This window comes from Nerophis ophidion, linkage group LG03 (assembly GCF_033978795.1).
Source record: "Nerophis ophidion isolate RoL-2023_Sa linkage group LG03, RoL_Noph_v1.0, whole genome shotgun sequence".
NCBI lineage: Eukaryota > Metazoa > Chordata > Actinopteri > Syngnathiformes > Syngnathidae > Nerophis > Nerophis ophidion.
The window spans coordinates 61,134,781-61,151,282 of record NC_084613.1 but is presented as its reverse complement, the minus strand read 5'-3'; the positions used below and the strand labels follow the sequence as shown (position 1 = coordinate 61,151,282).

Genomic DNA, 16,502 nt, shown 5'->3' with positions numbered 1-16,502 from the left:
TTGTTTATAAACATACATATTAAAAAAGATTGTTCAGGAATAAATAAGATAGGAGCTGAAGAACTACAGAAACAACTTTTTTTTCTACCCAGTTTTGTTGACAATATGAAAAAGCTCTGTTCCTAAATTACATGTTCATGTGACATATGTTTGAAATCTGTTTTAAACAGAGACATCCTCCAGTGACAGCTTTAAAAGTACAAAAGCAACCGAACTAACCTACAAAAAAAGCATATTGCGGATGTTTTCAAAGACCACCACAAGAGCAGGAGAGCACAGTGTGATGCATGGAAAACTTCATGAGAGAGACTAATTGGTGTGATGTTGATGGGAAACAGGATATGAGATCAGTCCGTTTTCATATCAAATAGTAGCAGATGTGCTCATGATGCGCTTGTGGGAGAGGGTAAGTCAACAAAGACTTCCCATAAATTGTCTTCTTGGCAACATGTCTCCGTGTCCTACCTTTGACAGTGCGGTTCTTCACATCAAGCCAAAATGTGTCTACATTTGTCCTGTTATGAAAAGAGGCATCTTGCTGTAAACTGGGATTGGTGGACCCTGGTCCTGATCCTGTTACCGCTGAACCTCTTTGACCGCCAAGATGCGAGTGAGCATGCTTTGCAGGATGGTGTGATGCAATGGATGAGAAGTATACCAGTGGGGACTGTGTGGAGGGGAAGAAAAAAAGTCAGAAAGTTAAAAAAATTACATCAGAGAAATGTATAATTGAATGGACAATTGTAGAACAAAATACACCGGAATGTTTGAAAAACTTTTTTTGAGGTAGACTAGAAAAGCACTTGAAGAAGGCAAACCCCCCCCCCCCAGAGAGTCATGGGCCGATAACTTATTTTGCTGGACCATAGATATTGACCTACAAGCTATTGCCGATAAACGATATTATGAACAATATTTTAAGACCAAATTAACTACTGATGTAATGATATTACATAACAATAATGCAAGAATACTTTTTCAAATGCAATAAACATGTTTTTCTTGTTAAATTTCCGAGTTAAATGAAACAAACAAATAATATAAATAAATATACTCTATCAGCAAAATTTTGCAGTTGGAAAAAAAAAATCACAACCCAAAGCGATAAAATATTTTTTCTCTTTTAAAGTACTAGTAGAGTGTAAACACAAGTTGACTTTATATGCTCAATTGTGTTTCACTGTATCCATTAAACCAAATCCAATCGTATTTACAATCCACAATGTCTGTAAAATCACTGTTTACATCACAAAATGCAACAAATTCAGTTAGCCATTTTGAATATTCCGCTCTGAATATCTTTCGGCTATTTCGGAAGATTTACGTCACTGGAGTAATATTTCTGCACTCTGACCACAGTATCAGATCAGTCATACTGTAGATATGCAAAAATTAGAGAGAGGTGTGATGTCTATCATTCACAATCCCTGTATAAGACCTAACGCATCTGTTTTTTTTTTAGATTCTAAGTCGTAAATAAACAAACAATTCACTAACAATGTAGTCAACGGGGGCTCTCTATTTCGCCTACAAAACCCTCTAAATGACCATCCAAAACCAGCCAAAAATACTCTTTATACATATCGTGATTCAAATATTAGCAATGTTGTTATTATAAGCGCAAACGCAGACAAGCTATTATTTTGCGGCGCAATGATACAAACAGCTAAGAATCCCTCTGCTGCTTCTGTGAGCCGGCAGCGATTCCCTGCTGCTACTCTTGGCTCGTCAAAGTTATAAATCATGCCTCTCATCTGCATATTAGGAGGAGCTAGCCAGAAATCGAGAAGTTTTTCATCTGTGACATTTAATTCATACACAGAGATAGAGACAAACGCACACAACTGAAGACGGTGTCTGCAGGGAAACTTTTCCTAGTTAACCCTTCGTGTGCATCATGATTAATTCTTCATCGAAATGGGAAGATATGGACATCCTATCAGTCGTCATCGAAGTAAGAGCAGACATTGTACAGTGAGCTATCATTTTATGATAGCTTTCTCTCTATCACTCATCGAGGGTGGACGCTTCCCTTTCCTCTCCCTTATCTCTCCTGCTTGCTTCTTTGTCTCGTCTTAACTTTCTTGTTGCCTCTTTTTGCACTGCTCTCCAAATCTAAACATTGTAACTATTTAACTGGCCACAACGAAATTGACAAAATCTTAGGTTTGGGGGAACCTGCTGTCGTGACAAAGCGGTTGATGCTGGACACACGACAGACTCTTGGGAGAAGAAGGAGTGCAGCGTGCCTGGCAACCCTTTTCTGTCGAGGACGTGAAGATATCTGCCTATTCGGAATTATGACAACAGGACATCTGCTGATTGGAGTAAGCGTTGCTCTGGTTTGTCGACAAATTGGAAGTTTCTGGCAGTATTCAAAGTACCCCAAAGCTGCCACAAATGATTGGAGGATGCGGGAAGAACTGTGGATTACATAGGACTGTGTACACCGCAGTTTTTGAGGACCAGTAATAGACAATTTAGAGTAAAAAGCACATTTTATTTTCACCTGCATTCAAAACATTCTAACTTGGATTGTTTCCCTGGCGTCGAGACTTTCCCGAAGGACACTGCAGCGAAGACACAACAAACTCCCTTCTTGTCTTTCATGGACACACACCTGTTGTTGTTGACTTTGGACTAGCGACTGCACAATACATCAAGGCCGCAGAACAGAGACACACTACGGGCTTACACACACACATCCACAAAAATATAAGCCACACTTACACCCCCCACCCAAACCCAACGCCCTCGATGCAATTCCCATAGGGGTGATGAATGGATGGTCAGCGCCTGAGAGCTGCAGCCTACCATCATGAGCCCGAACTCCCTTCCCTCTGCTGCTAGATATCTGAAGATGTATGTTGTAATATGTATACTGCATGTGCTTTGCTATGGAGGTTTTTTCCCCACTCCAGACTGGGCCCCCTTAGGAACTCAGTCTAAATTGTATTTTTTTTTTTTTACTCATCCTTCCCGAGCGTTTTAACTTTTCCCCATCTTTTACGGGGCGCCTTGTGGCGACCCATCAGCGTTCCTGTTCTGTAACCCTCTGTACACTGCTTGTTTTTGTCTAATCTTGAACGGGTTTGTGCTGAAAACAAAGTTTCTTTGTACTTGTGCGAAGACAATAAAGACCTATCTATCTGTCTGTCTGTCTGTCTGTCTGTCTGTCTGTCTGTCTGTCTGTCTGTCTGTCTGTCTGTCTGTCTGTCTGTCTGTCTGTCTGTCTGTCTGTCTGTCTGTCTGTCTGTCTGTCTATCTATCTATCTATCTATCTATCTATCTATCTTTGTCGTTTGTGTTTCTTGTTTAGCATCGAGCAATACTTCTACATGATGCTTAGTGTTTCACTGAAGCTGGGTTTGTTCAGCAAAGCTTCTAAAACTTGTAGATCATCCTCCTTATATTCAGGATCAAAAATATAAATTTTTGCATCATATTTATCCCAAAGTAATCGTTGTTGGCTTTCACAAAGTTTGCATAATTTGGCTGTTTTTTGATGGGGAAGGGATCTGTGATTCATACCTCTACATCACGCAATCACGTGTCTGGCTAGCTCATTAGCTCTCAAAATGGCTTGTGAATGTCCGGTGGATTGATAATATTTTGATCATATTTATTTACTTGCAAACTTTATAAGTCTTTTGGTGTCATAGAGCAGATATGATATGATAGATGTGGGATCTTAGCCGAGGATGTGTATTCTACACAAAAATGTGTAGAATAATAATGAAATTTTAAAATTTCTGTCAACGACGATTTGCATCATATTCCAAATGAGCTAATATTTGTTTAATAGCTTTACGTTTACCATTTTGAACATTAAGTATTTTGTTTTTGCAGTGGATTCAATTGAATATAGGTTGAAAAGGATTTGAAATAATTGTATTTTGTTTTTATTTACACATTACACAACATGCCAAATTCACTGGTTTTGGGTTTTGTATATAAACCATACTGAAGTGATCAGAGCAATATTTCTATTTTTTCTTATTACAAACATTTTTTGGGGTCGTTTTGTTTTCGTTTACAAACACAGCGAGCAAAAATATGGATACAGGTAAACTTTGAGGGCAAAACCCAAATTATTTAAATGGCAGCCAGTAGTAGTTTTTCCTTTTGTTTAGTTATTGTGTAGTAACCACTTTGTTTAAAAAAAAAGTGAACGTAACATTCAATACCACAAACATACATCGTCTCATCTGATTTTATGAATAAATATGAATAAAAAATTTAATGTAACGTTCAATACCACACATTTATTTTATCTGATTTTATGGGCAAATTTAACTTTAATAAAACAAGCTTTATACAAATATTGTTACATTACGTGCTATAAAACATTTTCAGTTAAAGAATCTATTGTCTGTAAGTATCAGATTGGGACTGTAAATTGGATCGGATTGGTTCCAAAACCAAAAATGTTGATTAAAGACATCCCTAAAAACAATAATATACAATTGTAATGCAATGATTGATATTAAAAACACAAAGCTGACATGCAGACTATTTAAATATAAATATATACTGTATATTGAATAGAACAAATTTAATAGGTTTTAGCCTTTTTCCTCCCAAAATATTGTAAAAGGGTATTGCTGTTTTAGTGGGGAAAATATGGTGGTGACAATAGAGCCATAAATAGCAAACAAAAAAAATGTCATGTACTATGTCAATAACAAACTATATATACTTTGTTCCATAGAATATTATGATTAATGTGGTGAAGCAACACACCTACACCGGGATACAGCCATTGAAACAGTGCTGAGTCAGCTTGGTCTTCTTTGCAAGTTATTGTGGATTCGTTTTCAACGTGTATGAGATGACGAGTGTGACTTCCATATGAACTACAGCATAAAATCTCTGACGACTAACACAAAACCCAAAACATTCAAAAGGAAATTTGGTATTATAAATACAGCCATTGGATTACGTTGTTTGGAAAACATGAATGAAGGGGATTTAATGGTAGAAAACCTCAAGTTTGTACCTGTGTGTATGGACGTTGCGTTCTGGTTGGAGGTAAAACATGTCATTCCTCTTCTGTGCTGTGGCTGGGCTGGTGGAGAACAGGAGCGTGAAGAGGTAAGCATGTGACAAAGTACTGTCATCTTCAGTAGTTTCCTTTTAGTTATTTCACTCATAATATGGGATTTTACAGGAAACGGAATACCAACACACAATGTCCTCACACGCTACACAAAGGCATTATATCCTAAACTACATATTGTACCTTGTACCACTGATACAATATCTTAAAGAATGTATATTCTGGTTAATATATTTTATAACATTTCAATAGTATGTGTGTTGGTGTGTTTCATACCATCTTGAGAGATAAAACTCGTAGAGTCTGACAGGACAGTGCAGAGGATTGGTAACATTTTCTGCCATCTCCATGGTACCATCGTCCTCTTCTTGCTTTTTTTTCTGTCGCTCTACAAAAAAACCGTCAAATTAAAACATATGGACCATAACAGTTGTTCAGTCAAACTTATATTTTTCCTTATATTGCTAAATGAGGTAAGCAAGCAATATGCAAGTAATATACAGTGAACCTATAGACAGCGCTAGTATGAAGCACTACACCTGTATACCATTGCATAATTACTACCACAATATTGTCAAATTCTACTCAGGAATATAACAATATATAACTAGATTTCTAAAATACAGTTGTCTAGTCCCGGTAGGAGCTGGACGAAGTTGCTGGGGAGAGAAGTCGGGCTTCCCTGTTTAGGCTGCTGCCCCCGCGACCCGACCTCGGATAAGCGGAAGAAGACGGATGAATGGATGGATAGTCTCCACCTTCCAATCATTAAGTATACTGTGCTATATATAGCCATAATAGAAGTATAACAGCTGCCATGGTTACATACAATGCAGTATAACATAACAGTTTTTGTTTGGCTGATAAATGCTGTGTCACTCGCTGCTTTCCATTGCAGTTTTTCGCAAAATAAAAGCGATATTTCTAAAATTACGATAAAGTACATTGGCGACTTGTAGGTGTTTCCATTAAAGGGTGTTTTGCGTCATGTGACGCAATACTCAAAAAATCTCATCCCGCTAGACTCTACTTTGAGGAAGATATTGCAGCCACTGCTCCATGATCTCAATAGAAGACAAAGGAAACTTCCCTACACCCCCATTGACACTTTTCTGGGTATGTGGGTCCCTCCGAGCCTGAAAGTCGGCCTCTATTGCAGCAAAGGCACCCGTGAGACGGTCTGGTGCGGCTGTACCGCCTCGCTCGACCCCAGCCGACCGAACGGAAGCGAGCCCAAGACTGCCCTAGTTGTTTTGCACGGGTGCCGCGGCGGTTCGGTGTTTAGTGTTCATATGTTTCTCCATTTACTGGGTTATTGCAGGCGCAGTGTTTGTGGGCGGGAAGTGGGTATTGAGTGTTTCCCGTTTTTCCTCTGTGCAGAAGTTGATTAAAAGTTGTGAACGAGAATAAACGTTGTGTTTATTCACCTCCACTTAACATTTAGGTGCCCTCGAAATGCAAAAAAAAAAAGGTGTTTACATCGATATCAAACCAATTAGTTAATCACTTTTAGTAATACTTAAGTTAACACTGTATTGTCAATTGATTGTTTGAAATTTGTATAAACAAAATGCCAAATGCCAATTCTCGGTACCTGGAAAGTGATACCAGTACTTAACGATACCGATTTTCAGGTGCTTCATAAGTTGATCCTTGTATAGTTGTGCAAGTGTTCGTTGCGTTTCAGCATCTTTTGACACAGACCTTTCCCGGATTTTGGACTTTTACATTATCATTACATTCAGTTTCACCACAATGTTTACAGATGCTTCCCTCCTTCATGGCTCCACATCTGGGTCCTAAACACATTTTTCCTTGTATCTCAATCGGCTTCAAACATGCATTACATTGATCGTTCTGGAGTCACAAATCGTTAAAACTTGCACTTACCCATCTAATACAAGTAATTTGGCTTTGCTGTGGGCTTTTGCTAAGTTGTCTTTGTTGCAATGCTACACTGTGACAACACGCCGCTGCGGGTACACAGCACACGAGCTGGTGGTGATCGATAAATTCGGACCGGGCAGCAGAGGGAGTTTATTTTAATTCCATTTTGTATTCAAGTTATAGCATACTCAAACATTTTGTTTTGCATGTTTGAAATAAAAGTAACAGAGTTTTAAGACATTTCAAAATCGCATTGAAGACCTTTTATGAGATTTCAGGATAATTTTTGACATTTTAAGGCCTTAAATTCAAATTGGTGGACTTAAGACTTTTTAAGACTTTGTAAGACCCCGCAGATACTATGTATTTATAAGAAAATCAAGAGTTAATTATGATAACTGTGCTGTCCAAATGTTATATCTTGTTTTCAAATCATATTTCTGAGTCTCATTTTCAAGTATTATATACTAGAATTAGAAATATGTTGCAATTCCAACACATTAGATGGCAGTAGTCCTTCCATCCATCCATCTTCTTCCGCTTATCCGAGGTCGGGTCGTGGGGGCAGGAGCCTAAGCATGGAAGCCCAGACTTTCCTCTCCCCAGCCACTTTGTCCAGCTCTTCTCGGGGGATCCCGAGGCGTTCCCAGGCCAGCCGGGAGACATAGTCTTCCCAACGTGTCCTGGGTCTTCCCTGTGGCCTCCTACCGGTTGGACGTACATACGTTGACGTACGTAGATGGCAGTAGTGTATAGACTATTATGTGTTGTCATAACCAAGAAGGAGTCATTGCCATTAAGCTGAACGTTCCAGTCTAGTTCTACCACTTGTCCCTTTCAGGGTCACGGGGGGTCTGAAGTCTATACCAGCTACACTCAGGTAGAAGGCAGGATACACCCTTGTCAAGTCGCCACCTTATCGCAGCGCCAACACAGATCGACATACAAGCATTCACACTCACACACTAGGGCCAATTTTAAAGTTGCCAATCAACCTACTTTTGTTGAGCCCTAAAAAGTATTGTACTTGTTACACAGAAATGTTTTGATTGTGACGTGCATCTTAGTTGTAGTCTTTATTAACAAATTTGGAGGTGTTGAATTTGCCATGTAAAATCGATATTGCTAATTAGTAGCATGTATACAGCAAAGCCAACGTAAATTAGCGTAGAACTAGCGCTTTTTGGAAAAGGGGAGCATTACTGTACCTTCGGGCATTTCCTATGAGCCATAATTGCTTTGAAAATTGCAACATTACCTAGGTGTAGTTTGGCTGAGTTCACTCTGAGTCCTGCTTGAGTGCTTGTTTGCCCACCAAGTGTTTGAAGTGTTTGAGCTTGTGACCAGTCTGCGATCGAATGTGGCGTCACGAGCAACCAAGGTATACACATATGGTACCACTTGATTTTACATGACTCGATACCTGGTAGTACAGACTACGAGTAAATTTATTGGTGCCTATAAAAATACAGAATTCGGTAACCATCCTTAATGGTGACTCTGTCATTAAACATTCTTCTGAAACCCGTACTATTTTATGAAACTTTTTTGGGACAGTTTGGCAAAGATAAACATAAACCACTGAGAAAAGAAGCACGACCCACCTGTTTCTCCACGGCTAGAAGAAGCAGCAGAGCTTCGTTGGTATTTGAGGTAGATGACTTTGCCGGCTCGACTGCAGGGTTTTGTGTACAAACTGAAGTTGGCAAAGGAGAGGTTTTGGTGCTGCGCCAATGTGGTGAAGTGGAAGTTCTTTGTGTAGAAGAAGAGCAGTGTGTTTAGCAACACAATGGGGGAGTAGGCGCCCAATTGCTTACACTCCCACAGGAAGGACTCTTGAACACGAGACGACACATGGCCACCTAGAAGGAGAACATTTAAGGGAACATTTCATTCCTCATTCAATTTCAACGATGTCTTATCTAAAACCATATTTGCTGAATGACCACAGAGACCCATCAGGGGTTTTACTCTCGCTATTATTCACATTCATAAAAAGTGAAGCGGGTTCTTTTGAGTTCTTGAAACAGACTAGGGTTGTCTAAAGAATTGATACATCAATACCAACATGCAAAAAAATACATTGATACCTGTTTTTTTCAGTACCATTAGTACTGGACATTGTACAACACTGTTCCATCGGCGGGATGCGTCAATTCTCAAAATCAGCGCTAAAGAAAAAAAACCCCTGCTGTCTTTAAAATTAGCAACTTTTTCCCATACTCTGTACTTACTTATTTGTGGAAAACTGTAACAAAGTCTGATATGGTGCTTCAGGGTCGCACTTTCTCATAAACATATTATAATTGAACTGTGGCAGTGTGCACAACTGTAATTGCGGCATAAATCTGCTTCACAACACATCTCATACTGTCTTTAATGGCAGAGAATAATCTGAGATGCACTTAAGCAACGTTGTTGCTACTGTATGTTTAGCGAGTATGGGAATTAAAAGTGACAGATAGGTGTATTTTGCGCAATGCACTTATTGGGTAATCAAATACAAGCGGTCCCAAAAGTTTTCACCACGCGGGCAAGTGGAGAGATACGCCACCACAAACCCAAGGAGTGCTAATTTGTCACACCGCGGTGAGGTAAGTCTTGTCTTGGTTTTTCTGTCTTGTGATTTATGTGTTTTATTTTGAAACGCTACCCTCTTGTTTCAGATCACGGGCCCTTCCTCTTGAGTCACCAGTCTGACGTCATCCCTGATTGTTTCCACCTGTTTCCCATCATGCCCATATCCTATTTAAGCTCACGCCTCCTCTTGTCCTGTGCCAGATCGTCTCGTCTTATGTGCCTTTCTAGCGTCTTTGTCCATGTCCATGAATACCTCTTTGTCTTGCCCTTTTTCCTTGGTTCTCCCTTTTGGATCAAGCAGTATTTTTGCTGTAATTTTGAGTTTACTTTTTCTTCCTTCGAGCGCCCTTTGTTTTCCTTCGTCTACCTAATTGGTGAGTTTTGATTTTTCAAATTTCGTGATATTTGCCTCATTGATTGAGTGATTTTTGTTTGTTCCTATTTAGTGTATGTATATAGATTGTTTATATGTTTTCCTCCTGTTGGAGCGCTTTTGATCAATTTATATATTTATTTTATTTTTGTTTGTTTTTCTTAGATTAGTATTCCTCTTTATTTTTTGGAGTGATTTTGATTTACTTGTGTTCTCGGAATTATTTTCCGCGTTTTTGTGATTATTCTTGCGAAATTCTTTTTGCTCTGGAGGCAAAAAGTTATTTCGAAATAAAAGCTTTATTTTTTTAACTCCCTCTCTGCATCTGGGTCCTCTCCTCACTCCGAGTCCTAACATAATTAACACATCGTGCAGATAACCTCCTTGGATCACTTCTATTAGTGCTAAGAAAACACTGTTCAGGGACACTCTTTTGTTGTTTGGCAACACTTTGACCACCACTGGTTTATTCTTTTCACCAGGAAGGCAAAGTGTGGCTTGGGGGCCATTTGCTGAACACAACTCTCCTAGCACGATGGAGAAATAAAAATTAACAAATCAAAATAGCAAAAATTAAAAGATATAGAGCAAAAAGGTAAAGCGTAAACAAAAAAGGCTGAAATGTCGGCACTAATAAAAAAATAAAAACACAAAGATAGATCTTTAAATATGTTTTCGCTTTTTTAATTAGCCTATTTCTTTATAAACTACATGATGATGTCACTCTACCACCATTTTCATTTGAATGTACAGTTACCTCTTGGCAGCATATATTTAAATTTGAATTCGGAACAAAAAAATGTTAAAGCACAGTAACCTTAAATACTTGAAAGCTTGAACAGTTCTCAATTAAGTAGTGAATTTAAAAGTACAAGGGGTTCGTTTTTTATTGTGGTATGGATTAAGTATCAAGAAACGTGGAAAAACATAGGTATCGACTACAGAAATTATGATACCATGACAACACTAAAACAGACACCATCAAAAATGTGCGTTCGAAATTCTGAAGCACATAGCGCTGTCATTCAATCAAATGAACGACTCTTTTACAGCTCCATCCAACAAATGCGTATTTAAAGGGTAACTGAACTTTTTGTGGAATTTTCGTCGTTCACAATCATTATGAGGGACAGAAACACACCTTTTTTTAAAAAAAGATCCCAAAGATGATAAAAATTGCTTTGCAAAATGCAGCTAATGAGAATCACTGTTGTAGCCTTCAAACCGTCTATCAACGTTTTATATACACGCTGCAAGTATATATATATATATATATATATATATATATATATATATATATATATATATATATATATATATATATATATATAATAACTATATGAATTATGTTCAATATTTACCGTATTTTGGTCATTTTAAGCAATACCTGAACTTCTTTCCTCAGCGCATTTATTTACGTTTCCATAGCAGCGCACATCCGACTTCTGGCAACAACTGTGGGTTCCTACTTTTGGAAACAAACGCGAGTGTGTTGCAATTATGACAGACTTGGTAACAGACAACAAAGACTATTTTTGGACAAATAAGGATTCACAACCTTATCTTTTTAAACTTGAATATACGGAGGATGAACTGCTGCTTATAAAAACCAAAACAAACAGAGGGTGAAGTGTTGGAGCAGACGGAGCTCGAGCGAGTGAGGTCGGTGTGACTTGTGGGTATAAATGTGGAACTTGGAGCCAAGCTATGCAAACATTTATGGCGCGCTCATCAAAAGTAAGAAAAAAAAAAAACTTTCCCAGACTTGTCCATCGGATAAGTCCCTTTAGTAATGATCATGATACACACAGCACACCACGTCTGTTATTACAACTACATACACTGTCGAGCTAGCTGTGTAACAACAAAACAGGACATGTGGGCTAATGATTTACAAATATTATAATATGATTGCTCATGTTTTTCAGTCAGTACAGATTGGTGTCCTATCGCATTGAGTTGTGCATTACAAATTTAAAAGCCATTCAGCTGCTGACACAAAAGCTAGATTATCTCTTGCCGTATCTATTTATGGCTAATGACCTAGCATGCCGTCCCAGGACGATGTCTTACTAAGCTAGAAAAAAAAAAAAAAAGAGTTCCTCAGTGTTCGCTATTCCAATAACAATGTCGCAAAAGCTTGGTTATTATACAGGTTACAGAACGTAAATTAAGTATGGGCGACATTTTTTGAATGCATTTTAGAGTGATTTAGAGGTAGACTGGATTGCTACCATTATCTGTATTGCCAGCCACCAAGAACGATACATATTTTTAAAATTAGAATAGAATAGAAAAAAAAACTTTTTTCTTCTTGTCTTTCCTTAGGATTGCAAACAATAGGCAAAATTCCCAAAAAAGTGCAGTTCCCTTTTAAATATTGGCGGGCATACCGTTGGGCAGTGGTTTCGGCTTCCAGAGTCGCAGCATTCCAGAGATTTCAGTGGCAAACTGAGTGTACAGCTCGTCGGTGAAGATGTTCTCGATGCGGCCCTTAATGAACAGATACTGTCCAAAAAGTGTGAGAAGGAAGCAAAAGTGACACACCAGAATAAAGTGACAACCACACTTAACAAAGTGAATCCTAGTGAATGCAAGTACCTGCTGTATCCCCAAGCAAAGGTAGAAAATGCTGTCTGGGCTATAGGCCTCTCTGTTTGGCCTACGCACTTCTTTAATAAAACGAGACAGAGCATAGCTAAGCTCAGCAGAATCACAATGAAGAATCTCCTCTTTAACAACCACTGGACTGGCTAGAAAAGGAAGCAACAATAAAAATGAAATACACTGATAAGATCTAAAACAAAAAAAAATGTCTAGTCTACAAAAGCAGTTAAGAATTTCAACTTACATTTTTTAGATTGCTTGTGATTCTGAACCCAATTTCTCCAGGCTTTGACGCCGTACATGTGGTTCAATTTAAAGCTGGCTGCAGTCACCAATGCACTGGGGTCTAACGAGATAGGTCGCCTTCGTCCCTACATTAACGCAAAAAGAGTGAGGTTGTTTAGTTTAGTAGACAATTGATGTCAATTGTGTTGCGAAAATACAAGACATACAGTTGCATATTTACAAATGACTTTCAATACATTCACAGACACTTTTTTCAGCTGAATGTAATTCAAAGTTAAGGAAAAAAGCAATCCGAAAACCAAGTTACAAAAGCAGTAAGCAGCAAAAATATATTAAAGTCAGAAGGAGAACATGATGAAAAGCAGGGATCCCAGCAAGCTAAAAACAAAATTGAGGAATTGAAAAATATCAAATCTGTGTCAAGGGGGCCCTTTTGAGGGTTCAAGGGGCATTGCCAATGGTTTCAATTTATTAGATTTCGAGTGAAGAACACCGACATGACAACATGACAAATGTCTGTCCATCGTTTGCAGCACTTTTAGAAATGCTAGTTTTTTAACTGTATTAAAAGGCAGCATGTCTTTGGCGATGTATTTCATCACACTTTGTGAATACATTATTTTATAGGGCTGCACAATTTTGAGAAAAAACCTAATTGCGATTTTTTTCTTCAAAATTGCGATTGCGATTTTTGTCTTCAAAATTGCGATTGCGATTTTTATATTTGTAATCTTATGTTTTTCCTAATTGCTGTGAGGCTCTCTGTACTTTGTGTGTGTTGGGAGCCGTGCCTTGCCAGACACAGATTTTTAATGACAGAAAAGGGGGGTCAATCTGTTCAGTTAATTCCACTGTTAAATAAATGCACAAAGTAAGACATCTTCGTTCCTGTTTGAAGCGAGAGACGAACAAACGCGTGGCTCAAATCTGATTGACAAACATGGCTATCACTAAAACGACTGTGACGGAGGATGAAAAAAAACAAAAAAACAACCTCACCCTCTTGCGGTTATTTACCGCTCTTATTAAAACCTTGATGTCTATTAGATTTTGATTAATCGTGTACCCCTTTTATTTTGCAGTGCTTTGTTTGCACTCACCATGTACACTAAACGCAAAGTGAGTGTGAACTGTCGGGTAGTTGTGTTTCAAGTGAGCGTGCAGGCTTGTTTTATTTGCGCACATTCAGCAAAATAATTCCTCGGAGTTGAAAGTTGCATCTTGTTCTAAAGGTTTGAATTGAAATATTCCCACACTAGTTCAGTGGCTAACTTGTTGCCCTGTGTGAAGATAGCGGGCCAGCGGCCCCGCACAAAGAGTCAAACACACTTAATGAAGGACAAGAGAATTCACCTCTTTCTTTTGATTCCACTTTGGCACAAACGTGCGCAGCTGATGAAACCGATGAAAAGCATGAATGCTCTCGAAGCATGCACATGGCGAAGATGGAAAAACGTACCAACTTTTTTTTTCTCCATTTATTGTCAGTTAATTGACTTATCGAATATCGGCCCAGGCCTAGCACAGTCCTGCACTGGTGCTTTACGGCAGTGGTCCCCAACTACCGGGCCGTGGCCCGATTGGTACCGGGCCGCAGAAGAATTTTTAATGATTTTTTATTTAAAAAAAAAACAAAAAACAATTTTTTTATTTTTTTTTAATTAAATCAACATAAAAAACACAATATACACTTACAATTAGTGCACCAACGACAAAAACCTCCCTTTTTCATGACAAAAAGGTCCCTTTTTCATGACAAAGAAAAAAAAAAAAGAAAAAAGGACATCCTCACCCTCCCAGCGGGACAAATTATTAAGCGTTGACCGGTCCACGGATACAGAAAGGTTGGGGACAACTGCTTTACGGTATCGGGGATTTAGTTCCAAGTATTCTCAGATACCTATAAATCAAAAGGTGCGGTATTGGCATCGCAACATTCCTATATTTAATTGATTCTTTGGCGTACCACTAGATAAAACCCGCGTCTGCTACAGTTTGAAAAATCACTGGTCTAGAAGAATAGCGGATTTCCGCTAAATTGAGGACATCTAGGTCACCTGAAAAAAAAGAAGACTACACTATCATTGTTGCCACCTTACCCGCTTTCGACCTGTGGAACCTTCTCTGGCTCTTTTCACACCCCTCTGTGGAGTTGTGGGTATTGGATCAAACAATTCTGAAAAAAGAAAACATAAGAGGAAGACACTAATCATACTGTATTACTCGGCCACAAGCGTTTTTTTAAACGTAATAACACATTCATAATATGGTGACTGTATTATAAATTGTCCACCATTTGACCAGTGAAAAAAACATGTTGGGGATAAATTTTAGCCATGAAGATGACATGGTTGAAACCTTTCCTGAGTGACAACACAGTGATATATCTAGGGTGACTTCCTGTAAGTTTTTCTGTTACGAAATTTTTATTATTACAGATAATCTGTTCCATTGTCAAACTGTCTTTATCCTAAATATACATTAAAACATGACAACAATTTTGAGACTGTTGCTTGGCAATTCAGTTTCAGCTACCTTTACAGATTTTCTATGGTATTAAAGCCTGGACACTGGCTAAACCAGGGGTCTCTAACATTTTTTCTTCTTACAGCTACTTATAAAAAAAGGAAAATCGCAGACAGCTACTCATTTCTGATAACATTTATTTGTATATTTTATTTTAAACCAAACAAAGTGAATGTGCTTGTTTTACAAGAACATTAACAAAATGTTGGTATTCTCAACTCACATTTTAAAAAATGTTGTTCTTCAATTTTGTGCATCTAGTATTTCAGTATGCATTTCTTTGTAGTTCAGGTTTTTCAATTACTGTTAGTGGAACTTTGGTACAAAGAAAGATTTTTCTGTTTCATCATTGTCTATGTGCTATTTTGTGATAATTTGACGTTAATTTAATGACATATTGTATAATATGTCTACTGTATATTATATAATATTGGATCCCAGGTTACAGATGAGCGTATTGCTCTAGAAATCAATGGTATCAATACCAAGGTTGGTATTTGTATCGGATCCATACTAGAATGATGGGATCGATAATTTTGTTGCCGTTTCTAGTCTGTACGTCCATCCAGTAAATTACTAGCTTTTCCTTAGTTTATGCGAGTGCAATGTATTGTCTAGTGCAGGGGTCGGGAACCTTTTTGGCTGAGAGAGCCAAGAAGCCAAATATTTTAAAATGTATTTCCATAAGAGCCATATAATTTTTTTTTTACACTGAACACAACTAATCACATGCATTTTTAAGTAAAACCAACATTTGTAGAGTATAATAAGTCTGTTATTCTCTGTAATAACATTGTTATACTGAAGCTAACTGTGGAGGGGGTGTGGCCTGCGGGGCCTGCAGCGAAGTGGGGTGTGCCAGGACCGGTCTTGAAATCAGCGACAGGTGCGTAGATGGCCCACCTGGGCCTCATTATCTAATCACCTGTCGCTATGTTATAAGCAGCAGCCAGGAGGAGAGACGGAGTTGGGGCTTGGAGCCAGAGTGCGATCGAGAACGAAAGAGAAAAAGACAATTGCTGGAAAGCAACTGAGAAACTTATTGAAAAATAAAACAATATTGTAACCCTGAAACAGGCTCTCATGTCGGTGCTAGGTGGTCTGAAGAACCCCTCAGGAGGGCAAGCCCCACACTAATCAATAATAGATAAATAGATTTTTACCATTAACGCAACTTCTTTAACAGGTGCGCTAGAAAACGGATGGATGGATTAAAATGCACGA

General features: G+C 38.4%; 1 protein-coding gene across 7 annotated transcripts in view; it reads right to left on the bottom strand.

The window, feature by feature from the left end:
• The window catches only part of si:ch211-266o15.1 (zinc finger MYM-type protein 4), a 67,233-nt gene that overhangs the window by 1,477 nt on the left and 49,254 nt on the right, over nucleotides 1-16,502 (bottom strand). For all 7 annotated transcript variants that reach the window (XM_061895764.1, XM_061895762.1, XM_061895761.1 and 4 more), the window contains 8 exons: nucleotides 14,852-14,928; nucleotides 12,751-12,877; nucleotides 12,501-12,652; nucleotides 12,293-12,407; nucleotides 8,551-8,808; nucleotides 5,336-5,447; nucleotides 5,000-5,068; nucleotides 1-667 (listed from right to left, as the gene is read on the bottom strand). The exon at nucleotides 1-667 is cut by the window's left edge and continues 1,477 nt beyond it. In XM_061895764.1, the coding sequence (XP_061751748.1) occupies nucleotides 577-667; nucleotides 5,000-5,068; nucleotides 5,336-5,447; nucleotides 8,551-8,808; nucleotides 12,293-12,407; nucleotides 12,501-12,652; nucleotides 12,751-12,877; nucleotides 14,852-14,928 (1,001 nt within the window). In that variant the 3' untranslated portion in view covers nucleotides 1-576. The remainder of the gene's footprint in view (nucleotides 668-4,999; nucleotides 5,069-5,335; nucleotides 5,448-8,550; nucleotides 8,809-12,292; nucleotides 12,408-12,500; nucleotides 12,653-12,750; nucleotides 12,878-14,851; nucleotides 14,929-16,502) is intronic.